Below are 23592 nucleotides of genomic sequence, written 5' to 3' on the forward strand. Positions count from 1 at the left end.
CAATTAAAGTTATTATAATAAAAAAAATATTATCGTAAATATATTAATAGAATTATTAATATAAATTCTTATTATTTTATATAAATTGAATATTTAGTTGATTGAAAAATATTTTTACTAATGGTTAATGTTATTGGATTTAATTAAGTTAGCAAATTTAAAATTTTAATTTAGTGTTAAAATATTTTTACAATTGATATAGCAGAAAGTTTTACCTATAAATATCAATATCAATATATATAAATGAAAGTTAAAAGAATATGTCAAGTATTTTCTTTCATTTTTTTCATTTTCTTTTAACTTTTTTCAATTATATCAATTTTTGTTATTTTTTTATTATTTAATCATCATTTAATAATAATGTAGCATTTAAAACAAAACCTTAGCTAGACAATATTTTAATTCTAATAATTATTTCTTAACTATTTCTCTTCTTTTATCTCAATTTTTTTATTATTATTCAATTTTAGTGTATAGATTTTTTATTTTACTATATTTGTATACTATAATATATATATAAAAAAAAAAAAAAAAAAAAAAAAAAAAAAACTCAATAAAGATAATTATCATTCCCAAAAAGCAGAAAATAGAAGGTATCTATTTATATCTATATGTCTATGATATATCTTTTATATGTATATAGGAGAACTTTAAAGAGGGTGATGTGGGATCAAATATGAAGTTTTTTTTTCTTTCTGTTATAAAATAATATAAAGTAGATGAGAGGAAAGAAGAAGAAGATGAAAAGAGAAAGAGAAAGTGAATGAGAATTTATGAGTTGTTTATTCCAATGGGGTGAACCCCTATTTATACAAATACAAGAGTGAGATATTAAGAAACTAAGAAAAATGGAAACTAAGAAAAAGAGGAATGTTGATTACAATTAATGGCAATAAATAAAAGATTTGGACATCCACATAATTATTAATATTTATAACACTCCCCCGTGGATGTCCATAATAACTGTCTTATTAAAAATCTTGCTGAAAACTTGATAAAAAAAAAAGAGTATAGTGTAAACTAACTCCCCCTCATTTAAGCATTTGTGGAGATCTTCTAATCGACGAATTTCGATCTTGTCTGCTGTCTTCTCAAATGTTGATGTTGGTAATAACTTTGTGAATAAGTTTATAAGATTGACACTCGATTGAATATGTTCAACACCAATATGCATTTTCTTGAAGCGTATAAAGAAGAATTTCGTGAAATGTGTTCCAACTCTATCTCCTTCAATGTACCATCCTTTTAGTTGAGCGATGCAAGCAGTATTATCCATAGAGAATTGCTTGGGTATATACTTCTTTATAGAGTGAAATCCATATGTTTCCCGAATATGCTATGTCAATGATCTCACTCACACACATTCTCTACTTGCTTCATAAAATGCAAGTATGTTAACATGATTTATTGCTGCCTCGTTAAAAACCTTCCCAGAAAAACCCAGTGGGACAAAATCTGAGCTAGGGAAAAAGAGTACAATGTATATTTCATATTCATAATTATTTGCAAGTTGCCTCGTTAAAAACCTTGCCAGGAAAACCCATTGGGACAAAACCTGAACTAAGGGAAAAAGAGTGCAACATGAATATGTCTCTCCCTCATGCACATATGATCCATAATTCTTTTGGTGATAATAGATCTCATAAGATTATTGTTATCACTTTTAAAATATCACCATATATATCTTTGATCATATATTTTCTATAACTCTTCCAGAGTATGTATGGACTTCTAAATTATAAATGAGGGGTTCGTGGAACATTAGTCTTTATCCAACTAATTGTATCATTCATGTGTATATACAATCTTGTTCATACTAAAATTTAACATTTCAAGTAGATATGAACATAACACATTAATGATAATATAAATTTTCATTTGTGACAATGATGGTACTCCAAGACCACGTATTTGTTCCATCTTGTTGTATGATCTTAATTTCCATATCAAATGATCATATATCTATAATTCTTAATACATATGAAGTACTTCAGGACTTCAATACTAATGAACAAACTTTATACATTTAATTAATATTTCTCGATATTCAAAAGAAATAAAAGTTTGTTTTGCAATACTAATGAACAAACTTTATACATTTAATATTTCTCGATATTCAAAAGAAATAAAAGTTTGTTTTGCAATTAATCAAAAACTCTTCAAGAGTCGATCACAACGTATAATTTACGTATTTATACTGCATAGACAACAATACGTATTTTTCAAACAATAATTTACTTACATGTCTTTATTTCATACAAAGATCTTTGTCATATAGTGCGCGCGACTTTGAATTTATATCACTTAAGACATGTATTAAATTCTTCTAGAATTTTTAGATAAGGCTTATTTCAAATTCTCACTATATTAGGAGCTCCAAATAAATAACCTTTTATTGCAACATTTATGTGACGCTTATAAATCCTCATAAAATATATTCTAGGCTATAATCAAATCATGATTATATTTTCTCAATATTTAAGCCTAACTTCAATCAATCTCATGTCTATGCAAACTTTGTACAACAATTCATTATGTATAAATACATATATGCAAATTTCTCATTAGAAATATTTATTTGCACACCCTACAGGTCTTACTTCACTTTATGTGAGTAAATTTGCCTGGACTGCGTCATAATATTTTGGCCAAAAATCAAAATGTATGTCGATAATTCTCGACAAATCTAATACAATGATCCTTGCTATCTCATGTTAGTTTATTGCATATGCACACATTCAATATTTATTGTCGACAAAAATTTCAATAAATGATAATTTCCTCCCATATTGACATAACTTATAGAGATCTCTTTAAATTACATATTTTCAAATATGTTTATCATTTATAGGTACATATAACGAATCACTTCAGGGATTCAATTATGATGAAATGTGTTATGTCTAACTTCTCTTGGGAGTCTCTTCGAGTACCGTTTTCATCACGGTTATCATTTTAATAATTTATAACATTAAGGTATCTCCATGAGTACCTCTAGATTTAACAACTTCAGGGCAAATCAAATGAACACTTACTAATAATTTCTATATTGTTCATTTACGCTTCAGGCGTTTTCAACTCATTCTATCTCAACTTTGAGTAATATTGATTTGCAGTTGGTATACATCATTTTGAACTATATTGTTCTTATATACTTTGTGCAAGGATCATTTTTCAAAAATTATCATCGATCCCAACTGCTTCTCTCTCCCTGATCGAGAGAATTTTTAAAAATTGTGATATCTAATAATATTAATATACCTGTAGGGATTTCAGTATATCACAATGAATCAATATTTGTTTAAACTCATATATACTATATGACATTGAACTTCAGGTTCAATAAACTTCAGTTTCAAGTTGAATCCTTATGAACTTAATTCATTTCTAAGAATGAGTCATACGTGTATAATTAGAAATACATACATTTTGTAAATGCATGATTATATAATCTTATCACATCGATAAGAAACTATGCAATAAAAATCTAATAATGGCTCAAGACTGTTAAAGAAATATAATTTAAATATTTTCTATGTGCAAATATATGCACATTCTTCTTTTGAGCCTTATAAATTAACATTGAGAAGAATCTTCTGGTTCTTCAACAAAATTTAATCAAATTTTTTGACAATTTATTGCATATGATTGATCATGTCAAAAAATTCAATTCATGAACTTCAGGTTCACTATAATTTGTATTTCAATGAAACTTTCAAAATGTAATGTAAATTCATTACAACATAATCATTACAAGTTTCATTTTTATGTACATGAATAATATAATTATATTATTCTCCAAAATATATACACTCTTCAGGAGTCACTATTATGTTTATCAAACTTTATATTTCTTCAGGAATCACTATCATCAATTCAATGATGTGTATAATTAAAAAAATACATGACAACTTCATCATGTTATTGTAATTGTCAAATAGATATAACCGTAATGTATCATTCATTTTTCCTGGTATCTTTTTAACAAGTCGTCTAATTTATTAATAGACTATTCATCAGTCTAATTATCATGACTTGATATATTATATATTTAAATGTACAATAAGTACATATAATAAGTTATTTCTTATCACTTTCATAACTAGATAAAAGTTATACATCTAGGTACATACAAAGATATTTTACTACTCAAAGTAGCAATTGTATGTAAGACTTCTTCAGGAAGCTTTTCAAATAATCATTTTGTGATTCTTTATCACTTTGATTATATTGGATCACTAACAAATATTAGTAAGTTATATATTCACTTCTTGGAATATGCAAACTGAATTATATAGTAACTATATATATACATATCATGTACCAACAATAGTTTGAAACTATTGATTTCAAGAAATAATAAAATATGTATATATTAATTTACTTCTGGCATTGCTAATATATGTGAAATCTATATTCTTTGAAATAGAATTTCATGTCTATTCATTCTCTTCAGGGAATGATATTTAAATATTCTAAATGTACAATAAATTTGTACAATTCACATTCTATTCAATAATCAAATATACTTTTATCTTGATTATAAGTGTGTCCGTACTACAGGTACGCGACTACTATTATTCAATTCCACACATGATATATAGATTTAATACACTTTGATTGTGTGCGGTATCTCATCTTTTGGTTGTTTCCACTTTCTTCTGGAAATTTTTGAGTAAATAATGTCATCGATTGTTTAAAATCATTACATTCACTTCGGAGAATGACGTTGAACAAGTAGAACATTATTATAAACTTCTTAAAAATTTATTACTTGTTCATATATAAAAAGAAATTACTCAGCAATTTCTTTAATAATATTTCAAAGAAGATATGAATACAATTTTTGCATAATCTCCAAGATGTATGCAAAATTTGATCTTTAATATATGTCACATGCAATAATTTCCAACATTGCAAGTAATAACAATGTATAGTAACATGACTAATACAAACAATCTTTAAAAGTAGTTGAATTCAATTCGTATCATTCTCTGTAGGGAATGATGAACAATAAATACATGTCTCATGTATTTAAATAACATTAGTCATGCTCACTGTTATTCTTATACTTTGATGTTTCAATGCAATTTTCTTAACATTCTTTTTAGGTATTCAAAACCTACTATAAAATTGCATCAATAATAATCATTTTTAATGATTCTTTAGTTGTATTCACATAAATACAATCATTTTTTTTGACAAATATAAAACATTTACTTCAGGAAATGTTTGTCAAAATCTATATCGATATTAGATTACTTTTCATTGTCCTCAAAGAATACAAGAACATATATATAAATATGTATTCATCTCTTTCATTATATATCCATCAACTATATAATGAATATTACGTTTGCATAATCTGTAGGATATATGCAAGATTTTATTGAGGACGCATAATCATCAGGATATATGCAATATTTTATCGAGGATGCATAATCTTCAGGATATATGCAATATTTTATCGATGATGCATAATCTTCAGGATATATGCAATATTTTATCGATGATGCATAATCTTCAGGATATATGCAATATTTTATCGATGATGCATAATCTTTAGGATATATGCAATATTTTATCAATGATACATAATCTTCTGGATATATGTATAATTTATATAGATTTTCTCTATCATATCATAGGCACGCATATATTGTAAATATTATGAATGATAAGAACATAATATATATATATATGAAATCAATAATAAATATATAAAAACATATACATACATATATAATATATAGATATATATATAAAAAGAAAAAAGAAACCAAATGATTCTTGAAATTGTTTCAGTCAGAGGAGTATATATATAAATATATATTTAGTGTATTTTGACTTTGAAACAATTCAAGAACTTTAACAAGATACTTACATTGGGACTTGGGCAGAGACTCATGCTTGAAGCTTGGGCAGAGACTCGTGCTGATAACGTGTTATAAAATAATATAAAGTAGATGAGAGGAAAGAAGAAGAAGATGAAAAGAGAAAGAGAAAGTGAATGAGAATTTATGAGTTGTTTATTCCAATGGGGTGAACCCCTATTTATACAAATACAAGAGTGAGATATTAAGAAACTAAGAAAAAGGGAAACTAAGAAAAAGAGGAATGTTGATTACAATTAATGGCAATAAATAAAAGATTTGGACATCCACATAATTATTAATATTTATAACACTTTCTAATTTTTCAATTTTTTTTTTATATATTTAGAGTTTCTATTATTACTTAAAACAAATATTTATAATCAAAAAATCTATTTGTATTCTTTGCATAACTCCTATATTTATGATTATATATTACTTTTATAATTAATTATTAAAACTATTTATATTCTTCAATATTAAATGAAAAAAAAAACTCTTTATATTCTAACTTTTATTCCTTTGTCTATATATATAGTGTCACATAAGTTAAAGTTTTGTAGACATTGGTGATTTTAAAATTTTTGTTATGTTTTTTTTTTCTTTCAAAATTTTTTTGTTTTACTTTCACATTCCTTGACAATGGCAATGAATTTTTGAAGATTTGTTATATTTTTTCTTTTCATTATTTTTTTTTTCTAGTTCTTAATGTTCTATTTTCAGGCTTTAATTTTATTGGCAAGTCTCTCAAGTGGATATTTTGCACCAAAACTATTAGGTAAATTTTTTCTTACTTTGAAAGATTATGACTAATTTTTATTGTTTTTATTTTCATCATATATCTCTCTTTCTATTAATTTCTTTTTTTTTTCTCTCTCTTTATTCTACTCTTTCTTATAAACTTGATTTTCATAAATATGAATTTTCTATTTTGATCTTCTATTTTAATTTTTTTTGTTTATATATATATATATAGATGTATATATATAGATATGGGTGACTATTTAATGGTTACATTTTTATTGTAACCATATGGTTACATTTTTTTTTAACCTGTAATAGCAGGTTACTAATAGGTAGACTTTCCTTTTTTAGATTTAATTAATTATAATTAACTATTTTTATAAAATAATTAATTAAATAGTAGACATTCCTTTTTTAGAATTATTTAATTATAATTAACTATTTTCTTAAAATAATTAATTAAATATTTAACAAGACCTCTTTTAGCAATTAATATTTATATTTAAATCCTTACTTGAATTATTTTAATAATTAAGCCATTTAATTATAATATTTACAATAAAATTTATTTTTTTACAAAGATTAAACTTCTTTTGACACAAATTAAAATTCTCTTCTTATAATAAATTTTCACATGATTAATTATTTTTAAATGATATTTAATTATTTTGTAGCAATTATATGAACTAAGTATGAGGTCTCAAGCTAATCAATCGATAACAAGCGCAGCCATTTTTTTTCTAAAAAATCCTTCAACTTATTTCATTTTTTACTTTTTAAATATTTAAATAAAAAAATTAAATAATTAAGTGTAATAATTTAAAATTAAGATTACAAGTATAATAAAATTTAAATTATGAAATTATATGTATATAATTTTAAATTATAAAAAATTTTGCTATAAAATTTTAAATAATTTCAGTATAAAAAAATAAATTGCTAAAAGATCCTTATATAGTAATAAATTGCAAAAAATTAATTAATAATTATAATTAATTTAATTTTAAAATATAATTAATCTTAATTAAAGTTTTATAAGGAAATAAATGATTAGGTCACTTTCAGGTTACAAGTTATTTATTATTTATTTTTATTTAATTTCCAAATTAATCACAACCATTTAATAGTAATCCAATGGCTTAAAAAAATGTAACCATGATGGTTACAATAAAAATGTAACCATTGAAACCTCTTCTATATAGATATATATATATATACTAGGTGATTGTTACGTGTCAAGCCACGTAGTGTTAGTTTTATTTAATATTTTAGTTTTTTATTTTAATTAATAATTAAAATAGTATAATTATTTGAATGATTTGTTTTATAAAAATAAAATATGTGTTAGTATATTTAGTAAGTAAAACATAATTGTGTTATAATAATGTATGTTATTAATAGTAAAATGTACATTAATCTTCTAATTGAAAAAAGTTTTATTATCTCATTTCATATCTAATAATAGCTATTTTATCTTCTTTCATCTTCTTCTTTTTTTTAAGCCGTTTTATCTTTTCTAGGTAACTAAAGTGCCATTTCATATCTAATAATAGCTATTGTTACAGCTCATTTCATCTTCTTTTTATTTTTTTAAGCCATTTTATCTTTTCTAGGTAATTACAAAGGGGCAACCCATATACTGTCTCACATTTATATTATCTTCTCTAGACATTTTATCTATATTTTTTTTAAAAAAAATAAATAAAAAAAATTATTAATATTCTTTTTTAAGATAGGTTTGTTAGAGAAATATGTGACTAAGATGATTTTTTTAATTTAAAAAGAAATTATTAATATTTAAAAGATTGTTTGATTTTTTGGGTTTAATTATTGGGTTTATTTATTAACGGGATCAAACCTAATGGTTAAATTTAACAGAATATTCTTTTATTTTTTAAGTATATTCTGTTAAACCAAGAAATGCCGTTAGATAGGCACTTTTAATATATAAAGATATAAACCATAGCATCTTTAATTTGGATAACTATTAAAAGTTGTATTACAAATTCTATTTAATTAGCTTTTGAGGAAAACTTTCAATTCTTCAAAAAATGTAAGTGTTTGAAATTATTAGTAAATTAATGAATTTTTTTAATTTAGTTTGCAGATACACTTTGAAAGCTACTGGAAGCTAGTTATGACCAAAGATTTTTGAAGATATTGAGGAAATTAGAGACTAATTTATTTGGTGGAGGAGTTCAATTAATTAATTGGATAGGATAAATTACTATCCTTCATGTTTTGAACTAGCTAGATTTGGTTGGAAATTTTTTATGATGAGTTGATAAATTATTTGTTTTACTTTATTTTATATCCTCATTACAAAAGTGTTTTATTTTATTCTATATCTTCATTACAAAATAAGTTTTCATGAAATATGTGAATTATTCTTTTTCCAATTCAATTTTGACATTATGTATATTTTAAAAAGTTATAGTTAACGATGTAGATTTTTTTTAAGCCATGCATTATATTGTATTCTATTTAAATATATATTTGTTATGTATAATCCAACATTTTTATCTTACCTCTTTTTTATAAATTTATTGATCGAAAACACACATCTTTTTTAGGATGAATCGAAAATATGCTCTTCAAAGGGTAATATTTGCATATTTATTGCATCAATTTGTATTCTATATTTTTAATTTTCTTATTATTGAATTTATTAGTTTTTTTTTTTAAAAAAAAAAGCAAAAAAAAATAACAATAAATTATTATATAACTCTTAGTTATATTTCATATTTATTTTATTCTCATCGTTAATAATAATAATTAAAACAAGAATTTATTCAATACAAAAATAACTCAGAAACAATTGTATAGAGATAGAGTGGATTTATCATGTAAAGACGTTTAATTCCCTATTTTGGTTGCAAAGAGTCTGAGGTGTAATTTATTCAAGAAATTACAAGTAGCTAATTACCAAAAAAATCAATTTCTTTATTTTCTATTGTTTAAACCAAGGAAAAAAATATTAAAATCTATATTTTATTATTTTGTTGCAATGATATATATTTTATTTTTCAAAATAAGAATATGAAAAGATGGCTATATATATTTTAAAACATATCATGAATAACAATACAAATTACTCACAACTATCTAATATTTAAGGGAATCACCTCATATACTATTTTTTAACTTTTTTTATTTTTATTTTTACGGTTTGTGTTGCTGTGTAGATTGTTATGTGAATTTGGGTTGCTATTTAGGTTACTACATGTATTTCCATATAAATACAAAACAAAAAAGCTGCTTTAAAATGTAAAAATAAAAACACCCTAATATAATATTTATACAAAAATTATATTTTAATTATAAGGAATCTATTAGTTTCACACTTTTATTAATATCATATAATTTTTTTTATTGTTAACAGATAAGTTCCTTTAGTTTATTTTATTTTGGAGAAGCTTATTCATTTTTTGTCATACAATTTGTTTAGTTATGTTTTATCCTCTAAAATAAAAATATGAAAAGATTGATGATATATACATTAAAACATTTACGTTTTTATTATCAAGAATTTATTAGCTTTAAAGTTATATTTATATAGTCATTAGCCTATATAAATCTTTTGCAAGTATATTTCATTATAAGTAAATAATATTGGAGTCTTGAAGTAAAAAAAAAAAATTATGAGATTTTACTTTTATTTTGTGATTAAAAAATTAAAAATAAAAGTATTACTAAACGACACTTATAATATATCAATTTATAATTTTTTTTAAATTATATCATAATAATAACTGGTGGATATGATTAATCAGATTACACTATTTTATTTATTTTATTTTTATTTAAATTTAGAATAATTAATTAATTGGAAGAGTAGTTATAACTAGAAGAAAATCAAATTAGTGATAAAAAAAAGTATAGTTGTGAAAATTAAGTAGTGTATAATTTTTGAAAATTACTTAAGTATATCACTTTTGCTTTTATTGTAAGGATGTCTTTTATATTCAAAAATTATATTTCAATTTTATATATAACAATGTACATTATAATTATATAATTTGGTATATTTTCGATTTTTAGGAAATTCTAAAATAATTCACCGTACTAAAAATTAATCAATGTATAATTTTATGTATATGTGTTCGTAATTTGCTATTTTAAACTTTATTTTTAAAATTGTAAATTATTTTTTTTAAAAAAAATTAATGTTTGTTATAACTACATTATACATTGTCATAAAAAGAATAAATATACAAATATTTTTGTATATGTTGAAAATAAAAAGAGCTCCTACAATAAAAGTAAAAATAATATCCTTACCCAAAAATCTCCTTATAATTTTTTATATATATTTAAACAACTACGCATAGCGCCTTTGTTTGCAAGTATAAATATAAAGTATTGGTCCCATGCTCCATTCATTCAGTTTATATATATATATATATTTTTTTTTTTGTAGGGTAACCGATACAGGTTAAAATAACAAATGTAACAAAGTTACACAACCAGAGGAGAATTTTCTTCCATCTATAGTAGTTTATTGTCTATCCTAAGAGCATGCAGAGATACCCTAGGAGAGCTAGACAATAAAACCATAATATCAGAAAAGAAAACCTCAAAACTGAGAGTTGTCACTTCCGAACCACTAGTAAAACACCTGCAAAATAAAGAAAAATTAATTAATACATAATAAATATTTAATAAAAAAATGAAATTTCCCTTATAAATAAAATAAAATATGAAATTTTATATAAATAGTCACATAGAATTCTCTGACGTAGATACTTATCTATTTTCATCTCCATTCCTGACGGTGATTACACTACATTTGATGTGTTATTATTATACCAAACTGACCTTACAAAATTAAACTAGCCATATAATAACTTTACAAAATCAAAACTAGTCATGTTAGCCTTACAAAACTAAAAATAGTCATACTGACCTTACAAAATTAAAACTAGCCATACTGGCCTTACAAAACTAAAAACTAGCCATACTAGCCTTACAAAACTAAAATAGCCATACTGGCCTTACAAAACCAAAACTAACCACATTGGCCGTACAAAAAAAACTAGCCACATTGGCCATACAAAAAAACTAGCCACATTGGCCTTACAAAATCAATAAAAACAAACCATTTACAAAACTAGATTTATTGCCTTACAAAAACCAAAAAACACGTGCCATAAAAATTAAAAAACCATATTAGTCATAATTAAAATAACAATATTGGTAATTCCAATACCTTTAAATTAATAAAGACAATTTGACTCATAAAAAGAGCAACTACAATAGAGAACTTTCTGTAATGTAAATAAAAGGAAAGAAAATCATGTAACTAAGATAATAAAAAATCATAAATAATCTAAATCATATTTAAAGGTCAATACAAAAAAGCCACCACTCAAGCAATTACATAAATTGTAATTAAAGACTTAACAGATAAAAATAATTAATAAATTAATGATAAAAAACTTATTGTAATGTAAATAAAAGAAATGAGAAAGTAAATAATAAAAATAATAAAGATCATAAATAAGGACTTAAAAGAAGAAAATATAATTAATAAATTAATGACCAAAAAATCCACTAACCTTAAATACAATAAAACAATAAAATTAAATCATTAATAGCTTTATGAAAAACAAAATCATACATTTTAAGTAAAAAATACTAGTAAGAAGATCTAAAATATTACACTGAATTATAAATGGTATGAAAAAATAAAGTGATAATGTAAAAATAAATTTCATTTAATGTAATTTAATGAGTTTCGTAAATCTTTTCCTAAAAAAGTATCATATATAATAATCAAGATCAATTAAGATATTGAAAATAAAATTGAAATCAATCACGAGATAAAATTGACTCAACCATTAAAATGCAATCAAATTCTTAAATTAAATATATCATTAAAGATAAAAAGTCAAAAACCTATTAAGTAAAATTAGCCTAGTAAAACCTAGTATATTATAAAAGCTATTAAATTACAAAAAAAGTAATTATACTCTTTAATTTGAAAGAAAGTCAAAAACAAACATAGGAAAAACGCCGTAAATAAAGAAAATATAATTACTATTTAAAAAATAAGAAAACAAATTAATCTTGATAAATTGACTTTTATCACATTAAAAGACTAAATAAATGAAAAAATAAAACTAATAATCTGACAATTAAAAACTAATTGTAAATATGCTTATAAATAGAAAATTTTAAATATGCTATAATTATAATTACCATAAAAGAAAAAAAGTCAAATTTATTTCTTGATTTGGAATAAAAGAGTCAAATTTAGGCCCAGCGTAGTGGGAATATAGAAAAGAGAGAAGATAATGGAGGTTGCAACTAGAGATAACATGAACACTTTGATACTCATTTTTACAGAAAAACAAAGATGAGTTTAAGTGGGAATATACAAGTCAGTAAGTTTGAGAATAATACTACAATACTAATATATAATAATAATAATACAAAAATAATAAAACCAAATATATATACAGATAGTAGAAGATAAATATATAATAACACCACAATTAATATTTACTCTAGGTACTAATGAGAATACAATCATCACACAGTGTTTTTTGGGCCATGTATCTCAACACCAAAACTACATTATTCTTTGATCTCTTTCATCACTTCCCCTGAATCCAAATACACTACTCAAGCTTTCAATAATTTTTCTAAGTCACAGTATTGAAAACCATCCAAATACAAATTCAGCCACGCATTTAATAAAATTGAAAATTAAAAACCACTTTGAATCTCTACATATATCAAATCGCATCACTGGAAAAAAAAAAAAAATTGATGCAAACTATATGCATACATCAATAACAGAGTGGCAAAAAAACTTGGAAGATCAAATCAAAAAAGAGAAAAACTCTTTGAAAAAATCATACCGAAAAATTGCATAATCCCCAAATTCAAAACCGATTCTCAGTTAACTTCGTAGTAGAGAGAGAGAGAGAGAGAGAGAGAGAGAGAGAGAGAGAGAGATACCTGGTTCAACAGAAGAAGGATGAAGATGTTAATTTTCCCTCAGTGTAAATTCCAGTTCCAGGCAAGGCTATCTTTGCCGGTTAGTCAAATACTTATTCTAGGAATCATGTATAATAGATTTTGATATATAATTTGACGTGATAATCATCAAAAGTTGTTGTTGTACCAAAAAATTCCTTTGTTATTGTTAGGAGAAGATTCATAATTTGGCTCAACATAAGCACACTCCTTAGCCTCTCTCCAGAGAGCTTTAATTATTGGAGTGTCATCAAAATAGTAGTACTCTCCCAATATGGGCTTCAGTTTATATATATTAAATTACCATGAAAGAAAGTAAGAGTTTGGAAGAACTATATGTTTCACTAATTCATTAATTTCTATTAAGGATCTATTTTATTCGTTTGGGATTACCTTATATAAACGGTTGAAAGTACACATATTCGATTTTCTATTTTTTTCTTTTCTATATTTTCTATATGTATAATTAATGTAGCGTTTTGCATTTTTATACCAATATTTATATATGTCTATAGATTAATTTTAATCTAAGATTATTATCTTTAAGGGTATTAATACAACATAAGGAACAGTCATATAATTGACCTTGATAAGATTAATAATGTGTGCTAGATTGGTGCACGTTAACTAGGTAATTTTCTACCCAAACCCGTCGCAAATAATAATAATAAATCTTATATTACAAAAGGATTACCACATTTTGTTAATTATTATATTTCATTTTTTATTTATTGACAAAAGTAAGGTGTGAACTTCCTAATTATTCTATTGGAATAATTCCTAAGCATGAGGACAACATAATATAATCAATAAACAAGACTACAACACAAAATTAATACTCAAATCCCCCCATGTGGTATGTCTAGGAATGTCTATTCCAATATTATTATAACAAATAAGATAATAAGGGGTTCATTGAGACATATAAAAGCTAATAATTAGCCTGCTAGTATATTTGTGTCTGTGCTATGTATACCCAGGCACAACCTCCTTTAAGATCCTAAAAGTAAAAACTCATTATATAGACACTACAGTTTGCTATGCATATATTACATTGATCATAGGGAAATTTTTATATATATACATTATATACATTAATATTACAGAAAAAACGTTAAATGAAAACAATCCACGTGTATGCCGTGACACGTCATCAAGCTTACCGTGATTAGCTTCAATAATTTTGGAACCACCGGCGATGAAGGAGACGCGCCCACAATTCCATATTTCTCGGCCATCTCTGCGCGTGGTTCTACTGTTTAAAACCAAAAGCTATAAATACCATAGGAATAATACACGAAAACGAAAAAACAGAAACCAAACCAACCTTGAACGAAAAAACACCATTGACGGAAAAATAGAGACCTCGACGAATCTGAAAATTAGAGAATCGATCATCATATCTCTCAAAACTGTTGCTGTATACAACAAGCAAATCATCGTCTCTCTAATTCGACCTACAATTCAATCGATCAATAAACCTATGAGCTGATCACAACAAACAAAAAAACGAAAACCAGAAATCGTTGCTTCGAGGAAGAAGAAGAAGTCCGTCCACTACAACATCGTAAACTAAATCTGAATAAGGTACCTATTATACATTACGATACATACTACTGCTTATAACACATTACACCTTCCAATTCCTGAAAACACCTAAAAATCCATCATGTTTGTTAATTCTGTTAAACATGATTATTTGACAATTAATCAGTACTAATCAGATAGTTTACCAGTTGTAATCATAACTGATAGTAAACTAATCAATACTAAGTACTTTAAAAAATACAGTACACTATAAACCTTCGTAATTGTAATCGCTCCAATATTATAGTTCAACATATAGTCATCTAATTAGTAAAACTGCATATAAACCTTACTATAATAAATATAAAATTTAGTTTATGAACATCACACCTATTACATGTTTATTATTTTTGTATATACATAATGTTTACTGTATACAATACTTAACATGATTAAACTAAACAAATCACGCAGGAATATGGATGTTAGAACAGTGATTCTTTTTTACAATGGAACTTGGGTTGACAAAACAACATACGTTGATTATGAAGTCGAAGGTATACTAATTCCAACAGATTGTTCACATTATGAGCTTTCTCACATAGTATACGAAGCTTTAAATTTGGACAGAAACAAATATACGATTGATCTTCAATTTCAAGTAACTGAAGGCATACCACCAATAAGAATCAAAGACGATAGTGGATGCAAGTTTTATGAACAAATACGAAGGAAAAATAATGATGAGACCAAATATCCTATCTGTGTTAACATCTCAACATCCACAACCGACAATGAACACAATGATAGAGTAAACTATACCTACAATGGGGAAACTAGTTTACAAACAAGGCAACTGCTACCAACAAGAACAGAATATGCAACAAAGATGGCAGATTATGTGATTGAACAAACTCAAAAATCGATGGAAGAAAGCTCCGAAGAAAATCAAATAATTTTAAATCCTCAAGTTGCTGAAATACACATTGGCCAAGTTTTTGCAAACAAGGAAACCCTCCAACAAGCAGTAAGCCTTCACTCAATAAGATACAATCAACCTTTCAAGGTAAAAAGATCATCAAAACTAGACTATAAACTAGTCTGTATTGATGATAACTGCAACTGGACATTCTTAGCATCAAAACATGGAAAGACTGACATGTTTATCATAAGAAAAATAGAGCATACTCATACATGTTCATTGGACATCACTTCTGGAGACCATCCTCAAGCTACAAGCAACCTCGTTGGAAAGGTTATAAAAAACAAGTTTGTAAACCCAAAAAGAGATTACACTCCAACAGAAATTGTGGATGACATGGCAGATGATTACAGTGTCTCTATATCTTACCAAAAGCATGGAGAGCTAGAGAAAAGGCAATTGTGGATGCTCGTCGCTGCCCACAAGAATCATACAGTGAGATACCATCAATTTTATACATGATGCAAATATCAAACCAGGTAATAAAATACTTCGTCAACATAAAGTACTAATATGCTATATAGGTATTTATACTATAAACTAATTGGTTACTTTTGAAACAGGAACAATCACAGACCTAGTAACAGATGAAGATAACAAATTCAAATATCTATACTTTGCAGTAGGTGCTTCAATAAAAGGTTGGCAACACTGTACACCAATAATAGTCACAGATGGAACCTTTTTGACAAACCAACATGGAGGCACTTTGTTGATAGCAAGTGCACAAAATGCAAATAGACATATATTCCCACTTGCATTTGCAGTAGTAGATTCCGAAAATGACAGCTCTTGGGAATGGTTTCTTCACAAAATAAAGGAAACTTATGGAGAAAGAGAAGGTCAATGCATCGTATCAGATAGACATGAGAGTATACTAAAAGCAGTAAAAGAGACCTTTCCAGATATAATGCATGGGGTATGTTGTTACCATTTGATGAAGAATATAAAAATGAAATTCAAGAAAGGAGGTGATGAGCTCAAGATTGCAGTTAATAGTGCATCTAAAGCTTACAACATAGAAGATTTTGAAAAGAGCATGCAAGACTTGGACAATATAGATGTAAGAATAAGAGATTACTTGGTGAATGAAATTGGTGTCGAAAAGTGGACAAGACTATATGGCATGAACAGGAGATACAAAACAATGACATCAAATATTGCCGAATCAGTCAATGCAGCCTTGAAAGCAGTAAGAGACCTACCCATCGCAACTCTACTAGAATGCCTACATTCATTGGTGCAAAGATGGTATTGGGAAAACAAGAATAGAGCCTAAAAAACTACAACAACACTGGCAAAAATACCTGAAAAAACATTAAAGAAACAAAGAGATATGAGTTTAAAGTACAAGGTAATTATGTATACAGAAAAATAAAAATTGCTTACAAACATATTTACTCTGTTGTAAACTTAATAATCGTTTACTTGATTAATACAGGTTGAAACAGCAAACCTTCTGGTATACCAAGTACACGACAACAACAGATCTCACATAGTAAACTTGGAGAATAAAACATGCAGCTGCCAACGATTTGAATATGATGAAATGCCTTGCTCTCATGCAATGGCTGTACTAAGCAAAAGGAACCTGTCTTGCTACAAATATTGCTCATACTACTACACGAAAGAAGCTTTTATGGCAACATATGAAGACAGTATACTCCCATTAGGTGAGGCAACATCATGGAATATACCAGATTTAATAAGAAATATTGTAGTCCTCCCACCTAAACATAAGAGAACTGCCGGAAGACCAAAGAAACAAAGATACAAAAATGGACTTGAAGGAAAAGCACAAGTGGTATGCGGTCAATGTCGCCAGAGAGGACACAACAAAAGATCATGTAAAAATGACCCAGTACTAAAACCACCAAGAAAAAGAAAAAGATCATAAGATCCTGAGGTAAAATGAATAAATGTTGGTAACCATCAAACATGGTTACTAAATAGACAGTATACAAAAACAATTTACAATGATAATTGTTAGTTGATAAAGCTTTTCAATGTATTAATACAAACTTTTAATAAAATGATTACAATTCGCTTAGATTCAAGTAAGTTTTTTTTTTGCCTCCTCTATATGAAATAAAATGTTAAAAATAACAAGTTACCAAATATATGTACAGTTACTAACTGTAATTTATTTACAACCATTTTAAAGGTTAATAAACCATCACATTGGTTTATACCACTTAGAATGGTATACAGAAATGTCATTGGTTTATAAGATCAAACAAAATTAAACAAAAATCACATAAAAAAAGCCAGAACACTAAAACTAATTTCTAAATCCAAAAAATTAACATATTGTCTCACAGAAATACATAACATAAAAACTGCAAACATACTGTGCCAGTAAACCAAAAGGTTACTTCAAAATTAAAATAGGCAAGAGTCTCCTAAAATATTACTGTTCCAAACAGTTTCTTAAACAAACACAAACATAAACCTAAAAACAAAACAACATGACATAAAAATACACATAAAGTTCAAAAAAATGTAAACTAGGTTTCCAACATGTTGTTCTATTACAGAAATCTATGGCATCCTTCCTGGATGCTCCGAAGTAGACTCGTACCCACCCAACTCCTTCTTCTTTGCATGAACAAACAGATCAACACACAACTTCTTACGAGTGAATGCAATGTCCAACTTCTTAGGAATCTTATCAATCAATCCATGCATAAAGAAATGAGCATACTTTATGATAAAAACACCACAATCACTACATCACAAAAATAAACCCATAGCAATTGTCAGATAACAAAAAATAAACAATAACATAGAATCATAAATATATAAAAAAAAACAAAGATAGTTACCTATCCTCTTGTTGTGGCAAATTATCAACCACGACAATATCAAACGCATCAGTATCTTTTTTACCTTGCCAGTGCTTACTACTCCTGTCAATATCTTTTCTCCCCTCATAGAAATTAACATGTGACAGTAAGATAGGAATTATTACAGCAAATGCACGAACAAAACTCTCTGAGTTGTTCTTGTACCTCCCAAACCTCATAGAATTCAACACTTTTAAGCATCTCATCTTAATGTCAAGAATACACAATATCCAATGAGCAAGAACAATCACGTTAACAGGCATTAGTACGAAATCAAGCTCAGCCCAGGGTTTATTGCATAACATATAAAAACCCGCTATGTATGCAGCTGCCTTAGAATCCTTCTTAATCGAATCAACATTTTCACCACTTGCAACAAACTCATTATATAATTCAAAAATTTGAGAAGCAAAGAAGCAATCAGTAGTATTACCAGAAATTTTCACAGACTGGTCATACTTTAACTTCTTTCTCAAATAGTAGAAACAAACATCAATATGCTGCAATAAACATAAAACAATCCAAAGTTATAAACAAATATACAGAAAAAGTATACAATAAACAAAAAAAAAAATATATATAATAACACACTAACCGAGCATGACAAGTTCTTCCCACCAGTAAGCAAATCATAGAACCACATCTTATCATCAATTTGACAAACCACAAAATCCAATGGAACCTTAAGCTTCCTATGACATTCTTTAAACTTCTTCACTTTGTTTTTATCATTAAACCCAATCTTAAACCACTGATCAAAAGATTTAGCTTGCACATCATCAATCACATTGAAAAAGCCAAATCCAAAAGCACATGATCCAGGACGTCCACCTTTTGGTTTACCAATACTACCTGAACCAAATTCTGTGGCATACGGACTGTTGTATACAGAACTAGGTTTCCTCTCTCTATTTCCAACTGTAGGAGTTTCTTCCTCCAATTTTATAGACTTTCCCTAGCATTCAAAACAATTACAAACAAATAAAAAAAAAAGTAAGTGAAAAGAAAAAAAAAAACAAACTACCAAATAACATAAACAAAATAAAAATAAACCTTTTTCAAACTGTCTTCATAGGAAACCAAATGATCATTAACAACCTCCATGGTAGATACAGAAAAGCTTTCTTGAGAACCATGCTTCTTCTCAACACCAACAACATCAGTCTTAAAATATCATGCAAAAAAAAAACAAAAAATATGTAAACATAGTAAACCAAAAATCAATACTCAGAACATAATCAAGAATAAAAAAAAAAAGTAAACAAACCTTGTCCAACCCATAGGTAGATAAAACATCAGCATTTGTTGCCTCTAATTTATTTAAATACTTATCCTAAAAACAAAAAATAAAAATAATTAAACATGACAAAATGATTCAAAATATAAAATAAACTAAATAAAAAAAAAAGTATACAGTAAACAAAAAATGACAAACCTTTTTAATGCTTCCCTCATAGGCATCAATCTTTTCATTTATAATCTCCAAAGCAGACACAGTGATACTATCCTCAGTGCCTTGACTATCAAACAACTTTCCCTTACTAGAAACACCTTCAACATCATTTACACTTGCATCTACATCAACTGCTCTGCCCTCAACATTATCTTTATTACTCCCATCTGCAACATCTTTTGCTTCTTCAGTATTCTTTCCCTCAACATTGTCTTTATTTGTCCCATCTGAACCAATAGCTTTAACAGCATCACCACCCCCCAAACCCTGTAAATATACAAAACAAACATAAAAAGCATTTGACAGAGACAACAAACAACATAGTAACAAATCATCTAAATAATGAAAAAACTAAAAAATAAATAAACTTGCCTGGTCATCACCACCATCATCTTCATCCTCCTTAGATTTTTTAACAACATCCTTAAATAGGCCATGATCATCAACAACCTGTTCTTCATCATTCAATTTATCAGTATTCTTTTTTTCTTCAGTAAACCAATCAGGTTTACTAGAAATAAAACTCATAATATCAAATGAAGGAGCATCATCATTAAAAACCTACAAAAAAATAAAAAAAAAACCCATTAAACAATAAAAACATTAATAACATAAAGAAAAAATATTCAAAAAACAAAAAATGTTCAATAAACAAAAAACAATATACTAGTTTACAAAACAAGAATAACCTGAGTATATTGAATATTCTCATCGAGTCCAACAGTTTCAATTGCATCTTGACTTTTCACATCAAAAACTTCAACATCATTTAAATCATCATTCTTGCAACAAAAAAAAAAAGAAAAAACCAACAAAATCAAAATAACATATGAAAAAACAAAGAAACATCTAATAAACTAATAAAATAAACATAATCAAACCTTGCCATTGCTCTCATCAGGACTATCATTTCCATCTTTAGAAATTTTTGCATTTTCAATAGCTTCCTTCAACTCATTAAACTTCAATTCCATAAAAAAAACCAAGCCTTCACTGATCTTTGAGTCAATATACGACTGAAGACTTAACTGCAACTCCTTGAATCTACCCTCCAACACATTATTCAATACTTCAATAGACTCATCAGTCTTCTTTTGCCTAGAAATAAACTCCTTCATCTTACGCATCACACCATCGACATCAAACCCACCAGTAAACTCCTTCTGTACACCAGAAGATCCAACTCTATCAACATTAAACTTTGAGAATGGAACATCATCAAAGTCATCATCTGACTCTTCTCGGCTAATAAACTCCATTCCAGTAAGCACCAATAAACCATTCCTTTCATTTTCAGTAGGCACAATATGTTTTCCTTTCAGCTAGCAAAACAAGAAAAAATAATTAGTTTACAAAATATAATAAAAACAACAAATAAACAATTTACAAAATATAAAAAATACCTTATTTGAAGATAGAACTTTCTTCTCAACTTCACTTGAATTAGGATTTCCAATACTCTTTCCATCTACAAAACCTATATGGTTTACCGGAATCATAGGAACAAAACTTTGCCTTCGAAGCACAAAGGAATGGTTTCATACAACCAAACCAAAAATGCAAAAGGTAAACCAGGAAGTTTATAAGATCGAGGACCCTTTTCCAAATGTTTCCCTTTAACCTTAGCAAGAGGCTTAGCAACACCTTTTCCCTTCATAACACCCCTCAGACCAATCTTTAAATTGTGCAAAGTTAATTCAAACACTGGTATACCCCATGGAAAACTACCATACTCATCGACCCCAATTATGTTCAAAATCTCAACAGGAACTTTTTTTGAGTAAACGCTACTAATCAAACAATTAGTAACAAGGTACAAAACAACCATCTTCACAGCATACTCATCTGACTTGAAATCACTATACATAAACCTATGCTCAACAGCACTAACAGTCACTGTCTGATCACAAAAATATCGATCAACAAAAGCATTTTCTCTGTGTGTATACTTACTCAAATCGGCATCACCAACACACGATAAACCGAAACAACGACAAACTCGGCTAAAGCCGAATCGAAATTCTCATCACCAAACTTAAACCACATTTCTTTTTCATTTTTCTGATATACCTCCCTATGTAAGGCATTATGAACTAATTGAGACTGAAAACCAACAGGATGGCTATCCAAAAAATAACCAAAACAAGTATCACGAAACAACTTACGTTGATCTTTAGTCAACTTGGAATTAATATTTTTGACAACAATGTTATCCTGATTAGGGAATAACATCACTTTTCCCTGAATCTTTTCACCAGGCTTGAAATATAAATCCCATTCCTGTAAAAAAAAATGATATACAAAGAAATCCACACATTAAACTAAAAATAAACATCAATAAACAACTTCACAGGATACAATAATCATTTAAATTTGTAAACCAATACTTTCCACTGTAAACAAAAAAAAAATACACATCAATACCTAAAAAACTATAATAAACCATAAACATACAAAAATAAACCAGTAAGCTTAAACATAAACCTAAATAAACAAAATCGAAAAAAAATTAACAAATAAACTAAAAAACCAATAACAATAACCTAAAAACAAATAATCAAACCTTATAATAAACAAAAACAGAAAATATATTTGTAAGCCAAAACTTTCCATAGTAAACAAGAAAAATACCCATCAAAAATCTAAAACACAAAAATAAACCATAACCATACAGAAATAAAACAAAATAAACTTAAACATAACCTAAATAAACAAAATCGAAACAAATTAACAAATAAACCAAAAAAACACATAAACAGTAACCTAAAAACAAATAATCAAACCTATAATCAACAAAATAGATTACAAACATCATGAAAAATAACAAAATAAAAACAACACCCAAAAAACCACAAATAAAAACCGACTACCATATAAACCAAAAAAAATATTACAAACAAACATCAAAAACATTTAAAAACATAAAACAATAAACTATAAAATCTAAAAATAAATTAAATCCCTAAAAATCGTAAACCAAATACAACCAAATAAAAAATTAAAAATCATAAAAATACCTTCAAATCATTACGAACTTCAACCTCCAAGTCTTCACTATCATAATCCTCAGGCAAATCTTCAGCAACTTGCTTCATCTTTTTCACATTTCGAACATCTTCTTTCTTCACTTTATCAACAACTCTTTTTCTCTTTTGCAATGCCGAGCCACGGCTACCATCCGAT

General features: G+C 26.6%; 4 protein-coding genes across 4 annotated transcripts; 2 read left to right on the plus strand and 2 right to left on the minus strand.

The window, feature by feature from the left end:
* The first annotated feature begins 15606 nt into the window (after window positions 1-15606).
* On the plus strand, window positions 15607-17389 carry LOC133038429 (uncharacterized). The gene is made up of 2 exons (XM_061116581.1): window positions 15607-16462; window positions 16674-17389. The coding sequence occupies exons 1-2, from the start codon at window positions 15607-15609 to the stop codon at window positions 17387-17389; spliced, it is 1572 nt and encodes a 523-aa protein (XP_060972564.1).
* On the plus strand, window positions 16957-18152 carry LOC133037971 (uncharacterized). Its single transcript, XM_061115823.1, has 2 exons — window positions 16957-17464; window positions 17552-18152. The coding sequence occupies exons 1-2, from the start codon at window positions 17447-17449 to the stop codon at window positions 18005-18007; spliced, it is 474 nt and encodes a 157-aa protein (XP_060971806.1). The 5' UTR covers window positions 16957-17446; the 3' UTR covers window positions 18008-18152.
* A 309-nt stretch (window positions 18153-18461) lies between these two features.
* Window positions 18462-20297, minus strand: LOC133037970 (uncharacterized). Its single transcript, XM_061115822.1, has 5 exons — window positions 20224-20297; window positions 20010-20120; window positions 19552-19911; window positions 18936-19456; window positions 18462-18838 (listed from the first exon to the last, which is right to left on the minus strand). Exons 2-5 carry the CDS (start codon window positions 20058-20060, stop codon window positions 18652-18654), a joined length of 1119 nt encoding a protein of 372 aa, XP_060971805.1. The 5' UTR covers window positions 20061-20120; window positions 20224-20297; the 3' UTR covers window positions 18462-18651.
* On the minus strand, window positions 20260-21246 carry LOC133037972 (uncharacterized). Its single transcript, XM_061115824.1, has 3 exons — window positions 21099-21246; window positions 20782-20970; window positions 20260-20676 (listed from the first exon to the last, which is right to left on the minus strand). The coding sequence occupies exons 2-3, from the start codon at window positions 20935-20937 to the stop codon at window positions 20332-20334; spliced, it is 501 nt and encodes a 166-aa protein (XP_060971807.1). The 5' UTR covers window positions 20938-20970; window positions 21099-21246; the 3' UTR covers window positions 20260-20331.
* Window positions 21247-23592: the final 2346 nt, after the last annotated feature.

The sequence above is a fragment of the Cannabis sativa genome, chromosome 5, assembly GCF_029168945.1.
Source record: "Cannabis sativa cultivar Pink pepper isolate KNU-18-1 chromosome 5, ASM2916894v1, whole genome shotgun sequence".
Classification (NCBI taxonomy): domain Eukaryota; kingdom Viridiplantae; phylum Streptophyta; class Magnoliopsida; order Rosales; family Cannabaceae; genus Cannabis; species Cannabis sativa.

What these genes read in the sequence shown, in the direction of transcription:
- LOC133038429 (XM_061116581.1), top strand. Translation starts at nt 15,607, where the DNA reads ATGGATGTTAGAACAGTGATTCTTTTTTACAATGGAACTTGGGTTGAC. An exon ending in TGACATGGCAGATGATTACA is followed by an intron (nt 16,463 to 16,673) that starts GTGTCTCTATAT and finishes CTTTTGAAACAG; the next exon opens with GAACAATCACAGACCTAGTA.
- LOC133037970 (XM_061115822.1), bottom strand. Translation starts at nt 20,060, where the DNA reads ATGGAGGTTGTTAATGATCATTTGGTTTCCTATGAAGACAGTTTGAAA. An exon ending in GGAAGAACTTGTCATGCTCG is followed by an intron (nt 19,457 to 19,551) that starts GTTAGTGTGTTA and finishes TGTTTATTGCAG; the next exon opens with CATATTGATGTTTGTTTCTA. An exon ending in TTGCCACAACAAGAGGATAG is followed by an intron (nt 18,839 to 18,935) that starts GTAACTATCTTT and finishes TTTGTGATGTAG; the next exon opens with TGATTGTGGTGTTTTTATCA.
- LOC133037972 (XM_061115824.1), bottom strand. Translation starts at nt 20,937, where the DNA reads ATGAGTTTTATTTCTAGTAAACCTGATTGGTTTACTGAAGAAAAAAAG. An exon ending in ATGATGGTGGTGATGACCAG is followed by an intron (nt 20,677 to 20,781) that starts GCAAGTTTATTT and finishes GTATATTTACAG; the next exon opens with GGTTTGGGGGGTGGTGATGC.